General features: G+C 34.5%; 1 protein-coding gene across 2 annotated transcripts in view; it reads left to right on the top strand.

Moving 5' to 3' along the window:
* The window catches only part of USO1 (USO1 vesicle transport factor), an 80,622-nt gene that overhangs the window by 65,377 nt on the left and 2,764 nt on the right, over window positions 1-12,481 (top strand). For both annotated transcript variants that reach the window (XM_010342616.3, XM_003931984.4), the window contains 9 exons: window positions 1,711-1,821; window positions 2,454-2,572; window positions 2,707-2,888; window positions 3,165-3,286; window positions 5,358-5,496; window positions 6,352-6,515; window positions 7,375-7,461; window positions 9,857-9,955; window positions 11,316-11,423. In XM_010342616.3, the coding sequence (XP_010340918.3) occupies window positions 1,711-1,821; window positions 2,454-2,572; window positions 2,707-2,888; window positions 3,165-3,286; window positions 5,358-5,496; window positions 6,352-6,515; window positions 7,375-7,461; window positions 9,857-9,955; window positions 11,316-11,423 (1,131 nt within the window). The remainder of the gene's footprint in view (window positions 1-1,710; window positions 1,822-2,453; window positions 2,573-2,706; window positions 2,889-3,164; window positions 3,287-5,357; window positions 5,497-6,351; window positions 6,516-7,374; window positions 7,462-9,856; window positions 9,956-11,315; window positions 11,424-12,481) is intronic.

The following is a 12,481-nucleotide window of genomic DNA, read 5'->3' on the forward strand; positions in this document are numbered from 1 at the left end:
AGACCCCAAAAGCCATACTTTTAGAAGATTCTGATTTAAATTTATTCTATTTTTTTACTCATACATCAGCCAGTGATTTCATAGGATGTTCTTATATACACCGTGTGTGTATATTTGGTACCTGCAAATGGTTATTCTAAATAATAATGAACTTACATATAACCAGGTAGATGAACAAAACATTTACATTTATAACTCGAGTAGTTGTAAGTTTCCTATAGTACCTAGTCAGTTGAGAATGACTGGTTTTTAACTTTCCAGTTTACATGGATGATTTGAAGATACATTATGGGCATGGTAATGACATAGAGGCCAGGAAAAAGTAAAAATAATGCACCATGTAAAAACTAAATTAGCATCAGTGCTTACTTGACAAATCATTTGAAGAAGTCCTGTTTGAACTTAATTCAATATTAACTATAACTAAAAATAAATTATACTAGAGTTAAGATCTTGGCATCAAGGTTTGTGAAATTAGAACAGCCTGGGTGGTAGAAATTTTTCAGAACACAGTCATGGTTACTTTAAATTTATTCCTTGTCTAGGTCTTTGAATTATATTTTGTACATTTTATGACAGTTGCCTCAAAGTGATGCGTTACTATTCTGCTTTTCATTATTTTATTTCTTTTTTTGAGACATTCTCACTCTGTCACCAGGCTGTAGTGCAGTGCCATGATCTCAGCTCATTGCAACCTCTGACTGCCAGGTTCAAGCGATTCTTCGGCCTCAACCTCCCAAGTAGCTGGGATTATAGGCACATGCCACCATGCCCAGCTAATTTTTTGTATTTTTAATAGAGACAGGGTTTCACTATGTTGGCCAGGATGGTCTCGATTTCCTGACTTCGTGTTCCACCTACCTCGGCCTCTCAAAGGGCTGGGATTACAGATGTGAGCCACTGCTCCCAGCCACATTGTTTTATTTCAAGCAAGTATTTTTTTTAATACAGGTTATAAGAATATAAATATCGGCAATGTCAATTAGGAACTAAGAGAATATTCTACCTAGGAGATGTAAATGTGTTGTATTGAAATTTTGAAAACTAATTTTGCTAGATATGCTAATTTTCAATATTAACTATACTTGGCAGCAGTAGTTAGTGGTTTGGGGCACTTGGCTAATTTAAATCTTCCTCTTGATGATGTTTGTGATTGCTCATTATCTTGTGTGTTATCACTGAATTTGTAGTATGGTTTATTTATTGTTAGGGAATATATTCTCTGACAGAATTTGACTAAATGATTCAGGGGATTTTTTTTTCTTGATTTTTTTGTTTTGTTTTGTTTTAAAGGAAGTAGAATTTTCCTTTTATCATGAACTTGTTTTCAAACTTTTAACTGAAATATCATAAATTTACCTGGCAAATATATTGTAAATTGTCTTGGGATTAATAGATTATTTTAAAGCCTGCACACTATAATTTTTTTTTCCTTAGCAGACAAGGTTTTTATACAGTGGTATTTTAAATAATCCAGTATATGCCTCTGAACATGAATCAATTCTGATTTCTGCACTGTGCATTTTAGGAAGGCAGCCTTGGTGCATACAAGAATTTGTTCTCTTGTTCAGTTTTTACAACTGGATGTCTGGCTTATCTCTTATAAGATGTTAAAGTACTTTTTCTGCGAATGGAAGGAATCTTAGGGCAATACTAAGTTTGAAAAACGTACACTAAATGAAAAGATTTCTACCAACTTATCTATTGCAGGGAAGCAAAATACAGACAAGAGTTGGATTGTTAATGTTGCTTTGTACCTGGCTAAGCAATTGTCCCATTGCAGTAACACATTTTCTTCACAATTCAGCCAATGTTCCATTTGTATCCTTTATGATTTAGTAATGAACATGTAAGTCTTTATATCTTTTTTAGTTTTCCTTCTCAATTAGAAGTAGCTCTATGCCCAGAATATTTGAATTCTGTACTATCTTATCTGCATTACAACTTTTTAAACTGTTAAAGTTATAATGATGCTTGCTTAATGTGTGTGTATGTGCAGTTTGTTTTATGCTGGCTTGGAATAACATGTGGAATTTTTTTTTTTTTTTTTTTTTGGAGACAGAGTCTCTATCTGTCGCCCAGGCTGGAGTGCAGTAGTGCAATCTCGGCTCACTGCAACCTCCACCTACCAGGTTCAAGCGATTCTCCTGCCTCAGCCTCCTGAGTAGCTGGGATTACAGGCGCCTGCCACCACGCTCGGCTAATTTTTCTGTTTTTGGTCGAGACGAGGTTTCACCATGTTGGCCAGGCCGGTCTCAAACTCCTGACCTCAGGTGATCTACCCGCCTCAGCCTCCCAAAGTGCTGGGATTACAGGCGTGAGCCACTTCTTCTAGCCTATACATGGAATTTCTTATGGGGGACTCGCTATACGAAGTATTAATGTATGTCAAATTCAAATTGCAAAATATTCTAGATAGTATGAATCCTTAGCCTCCTTAACAAAGATTTCAGCTTACAGGACAAATTGCAGAAAATCTTGGAGAAGAAGAACAGTTGGTCCAAGGCTTGTGTGCCCTTTTGTTGGGCATTTCGATTTACTTCAATGATAACTCACTTGAGAGCTACATGAAGTAAGTAAAGGGAAGATGACTATTGGCATCAAGAGATAATGATGCATTTTTTATGCCAAAGTATTATGTAGACCAAACTTCTATGTTTGTTTTTATTTATTTTTTTAAGCATCTCAATATATTTATCTCCATAGAGAGAAACTAAAACAACTAATAGAAAAGAGGATTGGCAAAGAGAATTTCATAGAGAAACTAGGATTTATTAGCAAACATGAGTTATATTCCAGAGCGTCTCAGAAACCCCAGCCAAACTTTCCCAGTCCAGAATACATGATATTTGATCATGAGTTTACAAAGCTGGTAAAGGAACTTGAAGGTAAGACTGAATATTTATTTTGATATATGATGGAAAGTAATTATGTTTATATTGTACATGTATATTCTGGATACATGTAGGTTATATGAGAACTCTAAAGGTGTATTTTTTTCCTAGCTCTTGATCTGTAGTGCACTGAAGGACATATGGCTTTCAGTAAGATTGAGATTATTTCTTACCTATCATGGAGTTAGGTTATATGTTTTTACTAAGTCTTAATAGTAAGTTAGTATTTAAACTGTTTAAAATAAATTTGAAATAAGCTTTCTTTTACAGGTGTTATAACTAAGGCTATTTATAAGTCCAGTGAAGAAGATAAAAAAGAAGAAGAGGTGAAGAAAACATTAGAACAGCATGACAATATTGTGACTCACTACAAAAATATGATTCGAGAGCAAGTAAGTACTAATGAATTGTGTATACCCTCTGATTACCAATAGGCACTTGGTGCTTTAAGGAAGAATGTTTTCTGGCATTTCAAATGAAAGAGGATATAGAAAGCAAAACTCATTATTTTTCAAAGCATCTGAGTATTCAACAAACAGAGTGCATAATATGTGCTAAGCACCATACCCTGATTTATTAGATAATGATGAGTGGATAAAGATGAAACTACATTTGCAGAATCATCAGTTGACATTTTCTTTCCAGGAGACCAGTGAACTTTCATTCCTTGAGTTGTGTTAAGTACCCGAAGCCTTTCATTACATTCCTTCAAAATATTTTCTTTACTTTTCCTCTCACTTAATTTCTTATGGTATTTACCTTGATTCTAGAAGATGCTGAAAAAATGAGGTTATTAATGTTGTTAAAATTCCAGTGTCATAAAAAAATACGATAGTGGCAGACCCTGTGGGACAGATTCATCCCTTTCTCTACTGCTGTCCACACCTGCCTGCTAATAACTGTGCATAGTTTATGGCAGGTGTGACAAATAAAAGCATATATAGAACCCTTTAAATTGGTAACTGCCTATATCTTATTTTCTTCCCCACAATCTGTATTACTGAGTAGTGGTTTTTTTGGGGTTTTTTGACAGAGTCTTTTGTGAGGTTTAAAAGTTTCAAAAAAAGCCGGGCGTGGTGGTTCACACCTGAAATCCTAGCACTTTGAGGGGCTGACATGCATAGATCACCCAAGGTCAGGAGTTCAAAACCAGCCTGGCCATGATGGTGAAACTCCATCTTTGTAATAAAAAAATAATAAAATATATAATTTTAAAAAATAGACTCTTGATTTTGTCACCCAGGCTGGAGTGCAGTGGCATAATTTCAACTCACTGCAACCTCCGCCTCCCAGGTTCAAGCAATTCTTGCACTTCAACCTCCCAAGTAGCTGGGATTACGGGCGTGTGCCACCACACTGGCTAATTTTTATATTTTTGGTAGAGATGAGATTTCACCATGTTGGCTGGTCTCGGTCTCCTGACCTTAAGTGATCCTCCTACCTCAGCCTCCCGAAGTGCTGAGATTATAGGAGTGAGCCACTGTGCCCAGCCTACTGAGATTAAAATTTTAAAAAAGAATGAAAACATTGTGGCATATTTAGCATTAATTCTAATCTTTTCCTTTTATAAGTAAATCAATAAATTATAATCTTAGGTTGGTAAAATCTGAATCATCAAACTACTCATGGTTATTAGGATTTCATCTATATCTGGGTGCATATATGGAGACATTTCCAGTTGGTAAAATATAATAGTATCTTTGGAACAGTGGAAAAACAAATAATTGGAATGTGATGTAGAGTCTGTACTTGGGGCTACAAATACAGTTGAGTTGGCAGAAAAAAAGAGTGATTTGACACAGTTACTCTAATGACTTTTCTTTATAAATGTTCATTTTAAATATTCTCACCATTTAAAATGCTATTTGGCATTAGGCCACAAGCATCTAGAGCTATAAAATGTTTATATGCTTTGAATGACATTTGATAATTCATCCTAAGGAAATTCTTCAAAATTCAGGAAAACAATTATATGGACCAAAATATTTATTGTAATGAAATTTGTCACTTTAGCTCAAAAACATTGAATATAAATTGTATTGCATTTACTTAATCAGATAGTTAGGATTAAAAATTATGTGTTGAAACTGTGTAGCAATATGGGGAAATTATGGTAGAATGGCAAGTAAATTAAAGGCTACAGAATTATATTTGGACCAATTATGGCAAATTTTAAAAACATGAATTGGGACCAAATTAGAAGAAAATAAAGAAATACATCAAATTCCAACTATAGTTTTATTATGATGGTAAGAGTTAGAAGCTCTTTTTTCAATTTCCTATATTTTCTCATTGTCTTTAAATATTAAATATATACAGATGCATATTTATACATACATATACTAAATTTCTTAAATAGTTTGATGTAAATTTTTAAATGGCCCTCTAATTTTAAAAATTTGTTCTCCTTCTTAAGGCTAACTAGTATGAATTTAAAACACATGAATTATGTTTGTTTCACAGGATCTGCAACTTGAGGAATTAAGGCAGGAGGTTTCTACATTAAAATGTCAAAATGAACAGCTCCAGACGGCAGTCACACAGCAAGTATCTCAGATCCAGCAGCACAAGGACCAGTATAATCTTCTTAAAATACAGCTAGGTAAGTACAGCTGGGCCATCACTATAGTAGCACCCAGGTCATTCTTTCCTCAAGAGCTAGACCAAGTAAGATTCTTTTGGTGGACTAGTATCATGGTGACAAAAATGTAAATCAGAGTTTAAAGCAAAACAGTATGATAGTTAAGAGTAGTTAAGACTGGACCTTTAGAGACTGAAGTCTAAGCTTCTTGCTGCCTGTTTTTCTGGCCCATTGATTTTCAACCCTGGCTGCATGTTAGAATCTCCTGGATGCTTTTTAAAAAAAAATACCAATGCTGCTACCACAATAGTGTTTCTGATTTAATTAATCTGGGATTAGGTGTAGGAATCAGTAACTATTACAAGCCCACCAGGTGAGTTTGTAATAGTTTCCTCTTCTGCAAAATGAAGATGGTAATAACATTTGAGAACTAAATGAAAAAAAGAAAAAAAAAATTAAAAAAGAAGAGAACTAAATGAAATAATAAATGAAAATGTTAAGTTGTGCCTGGCAAATGGCAAGTGTTCCACTGCTTGTAAATAGTATTTCCTCTGATGCTTGTAAAGAATTTTTAAAGGGATCTTATTTTCTCATATTCACCTGACAGAATTGGAGTTAAAATTACTGTATTTCTTAATCATAGATCACCTGACCATGCAGTTTAGTCAAGACTGTGCTGTTTTTTCTCCCAGAAATCTGGAAGATATTATCAGTTCACTATTTTTATCAATATACCATTCTGCAAAGATGAAATGTGATTGCAAAAGTGGTGCCAAAGTAATTGAATTAAGAAAATTATATATTTGAATCTTCTAGTTAAAAATTGAAAAACCTAAGTTTCTCGTTGGCTTTTAAAATGTTACACCTGTCTAACAGGAAAAGACAATCAGCATCAAGGTTCTTACAGTGAGGGGGCTCAGATGAATGGCATTCAGCCAGAAGAAATTAGTAGATTGAGAGAAGAAATTGAAGAACTAAAACAGAATCGGGAACTTTTACAAAGCCAGCTGACTGAAAAGGACTCTGTGATTGAAAATTTGGTAAGTAAATATTTAAAAATTTAAAATAAGAGTTCAAGAGTGATTCTCATTATCCTGTCTATTTTTTTTTTTTCTGGAATCTCTTAAGCTAGAGTATCATGTTAAGGTTTTACAGGATGGGCTAGGTGTAGTGGCTCACACCTGTAATCCCAGCACTTTGGGAGGCTGAGGTGGGCGGAACACTTGAGGTCAGGAGTTTGAGACTGGCCTGGCCAACATGGCAAAACCCTGTCTTTACTAAAAATACAAAAATTAGTGAGGCAGCATGGCAGGCTCCTGCAGTCCCAGCTACTAGGGAGGCTGAGGCAGGAGAATCTCTCAAACCCGGGAGGCAGAGGTTGCAGTGAGCTGAGATCACACCATTGCACCCGACCTGGGTGACAGAGGGAGATTCTGTCTCCAAAAAAATAAAAAGCAGTTCACAGGATAAACTTTGGAGTCAAACTGTTTAAGCTTCAATGCTTCCTGGCTCATTGAATTTAAACTTGTTTCCTAATCTATGAAATGGTAGTGGTAATGTCTAGTTTATTGTTGTAAAATTTAAGTGGAATACTCTTCTAATACATGGCAATTATGTAATGTTTGCTTTTATGCTCTTTCTCCATATGATTGCAGGTAAATGCTTAGGTTTAATAAATTGCTTGGTAAAATACAAATAGATTTTTAGCCATGAAAAAGTTATAGACAGTATGTGCTGTGTTGAAATTTTATCTTGGACATAAAAATTAAAATGTTGATGAAAATTTTTTGGTAAGCACATATATGATATAGATTATATGTATACAGTTCTGTTTTGTTTTTTTTTCTCATCTCCTTAGACTGAATATGTTTTTATAGTTTATTTCTGTGCTATTTGTAGAAATCTTCCCAAACATCTGGCACAAATGAACAGTCTTCAGCAATCGCTTCAGCTAGAGATTTTGAAGAAATTGCAGAATTAAAACAGGTTATTTTTCACTTTGACCCATTTCTACTTTGTCATGTTTTAATTATAATAGAATAACAGCCCTTTAGTTTTACAAATCTAGAACTGTATTATCAGATGTAAGTAAAATTTAAATAAGACAACCATTTGAAAATCTAGAAGCTGTTTATATTTATATGGTAATGGTACTTTGCTTTATATTGTGTTTTTAGTTTTCAGAGGTATTATTTTGTTTAAATATCTCAGCATCTCATTCATATTATCAGTGAACTAACAAGGAAAAATTTAAATTGCAAATAAGAAAATGTAAAGTCTTATGCCTAAGTTTCATATACCATGATAATTGCTTGACTAAGTGTATAGGGTTTTTAAACTGTTTTGTCTAGAAAATATTGAATTTTAGAATTGGAAAAGAGAAAAACAAAAGGTAAACTTATGTATATCTCAATTAAATGACCACAGCTAAAAAGCAAAATAAACTTTTTCTGCAGTGGTAATTTATAACATCTAGAAAAGCAAATTAAACTTTTTTCTACTTGCTTAATTTATAGTATTTATAAATTCCTATGAAACTAGATCATACAGATTTACCTTTATCCAATGAGAAAATTTAATGTATTGTTCAAGCAAAGAATCAAAAAAGAGAAAAGAACTATTTACACTTAAAATTAAATAATGTAGCAGTTGGAAGCAAACTCTAGAATAACGTATCAGATTGCTCATTAGTATATTATCCCCAAACAGGTTCTGGGCTTATGGTTTCTTTTTTCTTTTCTCCTCTCTTTTCTTCTCTTCTTTCCCTCCTTCCTTTTTTATTAGAAAAGAAATGCATATTTCTTTTTTGTTTTAAATCCAAGCAATACTAAAAAAGTGACCATTCTTACTAACCTATAACTGACTGACTTCTCCCTCCACAAATCAGTTGGTCCTAGCCCGCTGACATGGGTGCTTTGAAAGAGAAATGACTGAACACAGACAAATGTTGTCTTATTTTGATAATGTTCATATACTTCAGAGTAGATTCTAAAAATCTGACCTTTTTTGAAAAAGAATAACTTACCATTGAGGATTTTCAGGTCTCCAGTATTTGTTCACAGTGTTTTATTTGTGTGGGAAAATTATGCTGTTTTGGTTTTATTAAGTCTACTTAATAAGAACTGTATCAAAATTAAAGGGAATTAAGTTACTAATGTATAGCCTTAGTTTGTAAATCCTAAGTAAAAATAAACTAATTGTTTCCCAGTGAAACTTTAATATTTTATAAAAAGAGAATTGCTGTTTAATATTTTTACTTTCTCCAGTTGATTTACCTTTATAAGCTTTAGATCGTTAAAAAAAATGTATATTTTTAAGTGACAGTTTTGTTTTTTATCATATATAGTAAAATACTATATACAGAAAACTAAATATAACTCATTTTAATAACTTTTTAAAAAATTACATTAGAAAAGCCACAAAAGTACATGATAGAAATTTTAAAGAGAACCAAAAGAAAAGAGCCTTTTACTTGCCATTGTCCCATCACTTACTCCGTGTCTTCAGACACTACCAAATGTCCTCAACGGGGATGTGGGGAGAAATTACTCCTGGCTGAGTGCCATTGTTATAATTGCCTTTCTCTTTTTGTACTTTTTTTGAGGGGAGGAGAGGGTGAGAAGTTTGGAAATTTCAGCATAAATTAAAACCTTCAGTTAATACTCTGGTTTTCATTAGAGAACTACTGCTTTCATCTATGTTTGGTGGTCCCTAATCTAAAGATGTCTTGTCCCAGCCACATAATAAACGTCAAGTCTTCAGCCAAGAGAGGAGGAACAGTTGCCTGATCATAAGATTGAGACATTTCTTGATGATCTCTTTCTTAAATAGATCATCAAGATCTATTTAAAGATCATTTCTTTTAACCAATGCTGCAGTTTTTAACCTTATTTTTATCTGTGCTTCCAGAGGTATCTAGTGATACCAGTTCCCCAACTTTCTGGTAGTTAATGCATTCATTTTAAGTCAGGCAATAGCTTAACTTTCTCGGTGGTCATCCTAGCTTTCAGCTTTCTCAGGTGTGCTGAGTTAGTTACCACTATTACTTGCTTTCTCAGATTCCCCAGTTATATTACTCCCTTCTCTTATTCTCTTTTATAGATTTCTTCCTGTCTCTCTCCCATTCTTCCTTTCCTTCTTCCTTCTCCTCTCCCTTCCTCTCTTTATGATTTTTTTTTTTACATGGGATTTCAGGAGGGAGCAGAAGTAAATGAATGTGTTAAATTTTCCATCTTGAACCCAAAGCTCAAGAATAGTTCTTTAAAGTTAGATTTCAAAACTAGGAAGTTGTGAATCATTTTTTTAAATGTCTCCCTATAAATATTTCCTTGATTAAATTAATACCATTTAATGTTATGACTCAACTATTTTTGTCTCTTAGGAACTGGCAACTTTAAAGTCTCAGTTAAACTCACAATCTGTGGAGATCACCAAACTACAGACAGAAAAGCAGGAACTGTTACAGAAAACAGAAGCATTTGTGAGTTTTCTCTTTTTTTCCTTCTGGAAGACAGTAAACACAAGGTTGATGTATTATTTCTTAGTCACAGTGAAAATAAACAAATTCATCAGATAGCACCTTCTCTTTAGAATACTTAGTAGCTGGTGTTCTACTAACATAGGCTTCTTGTCCATGGTGGCAGTCATATGATAGTCAGACTCACCAGATTAGTTTATTCAGTTACTTAATAGTTTATTTTGCTGGTATTACATTCTATTTCTGTCCTTTCAGTTCAAGCTGGCAGCTTTTCTGCTATCATAAAATTATCAGAATCCCTTGTTGTTTTCTCCCGAGCATGCTTTCTCATACTTTTGCAATATAGGTATACTGAGAATTTTCCAAATCTTCTAATTCTGATTCTTTTTTGCTTAGCAATTCCCTCTTCAATTTATCTGTTTTCTCTCACATTTTACTTTAAGCAACAAGCAGAAACCAGGCCACACTCCACCACTATTTAGAAACCCCAGCATTTATAAGTTCTGCTTTCCACAAAACACTACAACACTATTTGGCCAAGTTATTTGCCACTTTATAACAAGGATTGCGTTTCCTCCAATTCCCAGTAACGTATTCTTAGTTTTCATCTGAGACCTCAGCAAAATCAAACATTCATATTTCTGCCAGCATTCTTCTCACTATGGCCATGAAGCTTCTCTGTAACTCTGCTCTTTTCTTTCTGAGCTCTCACCAGAATCGCTTCATGTCGATATCTCTACCGACAGTCTCTTCAAGGTAATGCAGGCTTTGTCTACCATGTACCTCAAAACTCTTCCAGTCTCCACCCATTACATAGTTCAAAAGCTACTTCCACTGTTTTAGATATTTATTATGTCAACACCCCACTTCCTAGTGTTTTTTTAAAAAAAGACAAGGAAAGACTGAAAAACTGTTATTCAGAAGTGCTCCTCTACCACTTGAGAAAAGATTTGCATTTTGCTAATAGCGACATTTGGCTCAATTTATCTACCTGTCTATCTAGGATGATAGTATGGACTTAACTTATAGGAAATATGAAGGAAGGTCTTTGAAAAATAATCTGTGTTTATTAAATGCTGTGTTACTACATTACAGCTGCCTTGCCGATTACTTTTCTGGGCTTACTTACCTTGAGACACCTTTGCCCCGCCTTCCTCATACTCTTATGAGATTTGATGCTCTTCCATGTAGAAATAGCTCATCTGACAGTAGAGAGCACTTTGCTGCACGTAAATGCTTAAGGAACTATGTTCTCTGTTACTGAAAGCAAAATCTCAAAATAGCAAGAAAATAACCACTTTGGGAGTTCATATTGATTGTAATGTTTAAGAAACATCTTTTTTTCCCCAATTTCTAATTTCAGGCAAAATCAGCTGAGGTACAAGGAGAGAGCGAGACTGTAATAGCCACCAAAACTACTGATGTAGAAGGAAGACTGTCAGCATTATTACAAGAGACTAAAGAGTTGAAGGTTGGTTTTTGGTGCACCTTTTATTTACTGCATATAACATGAAATAAACTCTAGGAAATTTTATGTATCTTTCAAATTCTTAAATTGATGAAGAAAGCTAATGATGTATAATTTTATCTCACAACATTTTCTCTCCTACATTGATGATTTAACATGGTAAAAATGAAGTTTTTTGTTTTTTGTTTTTGAGACGGAGGCTTGCTCTGTCATCAGGCTGGAGTGCAGTGGCACAATCTCAGCTCACTGCGACCTCTGCCTCCCGTGTTCAAGTGATTCCCTGCCTCAGCCTCCTCAGTATCTGGGACTACAGGTGTGCACCACCACACCCACCTAATTTTTGTATTTTTAATGGAGACAGGGTTTCACCATGTTGGCCATGATGGTCTCGGTCTCTTGACCTCGTGATCTGCCCACCTTGGCCTCCCAAAGTGCTGGGATTACAGGCGTAAGCCACCACACCTAGCCACAAATAAAGTTTTAAAAATACTATTTCAAATAATATTGAATATGTAAGATAAGCATGTATATGCATGTACTATAAAAGTAAAATTTATTGAAAATATTTGTGTTTTATTTTATTTTATTTATTTTTGAGACAGAGTCTCGCTCTTGTCGCCCAGGCTGGAGTGCAGTAGTGCGATCTTGGCTCACTGCAACCTCAGCTTCCTGAGTACCTGGGACTACAGGCACCCACCACCATGCCTCCCTAATTTTTGTACTTTTAGTAGAGATAGGGTTTCACCATGTTGGCCAGGCTGGTCTTGAACTCCTAACCTCAGGTGATACCCACCTTGGCCTCCCAAAGGCATGAGCCACCACACCTGGCCTGTGTTTTCTTTTTTAAGATCAGTATCTAATCACAATAACAAAACAAGAAGTACAAATTTCGCTAATGCACAAGCCACATGTAGGCTTTCCGTAAGCTGTGGAACATAGGCACATTAAATCCTGCCAGCATATTATTGTGTGACAGAGACATCAGAATAAATAGCATGAAGAAAGAAATGAGGTCACATTAGTGAAAATAAGGAAAATAATGTATAATTATGTTTTTTGTG

This window comes from Saimiri boliviensis, chromosome 3, assembly GCF_048565385.1.
Source record: "Saimiri boliviensis isolate mSaiBol1 chromosome 3, mSaiBol1.pri, whole genome shotgun sequence".
Taxonomy (NCBI): Eukaryota; Metazoa; Chordata; class Mammalia; order Primates; family Cebidae; genus Saimiri; species Saimiri boliviensis.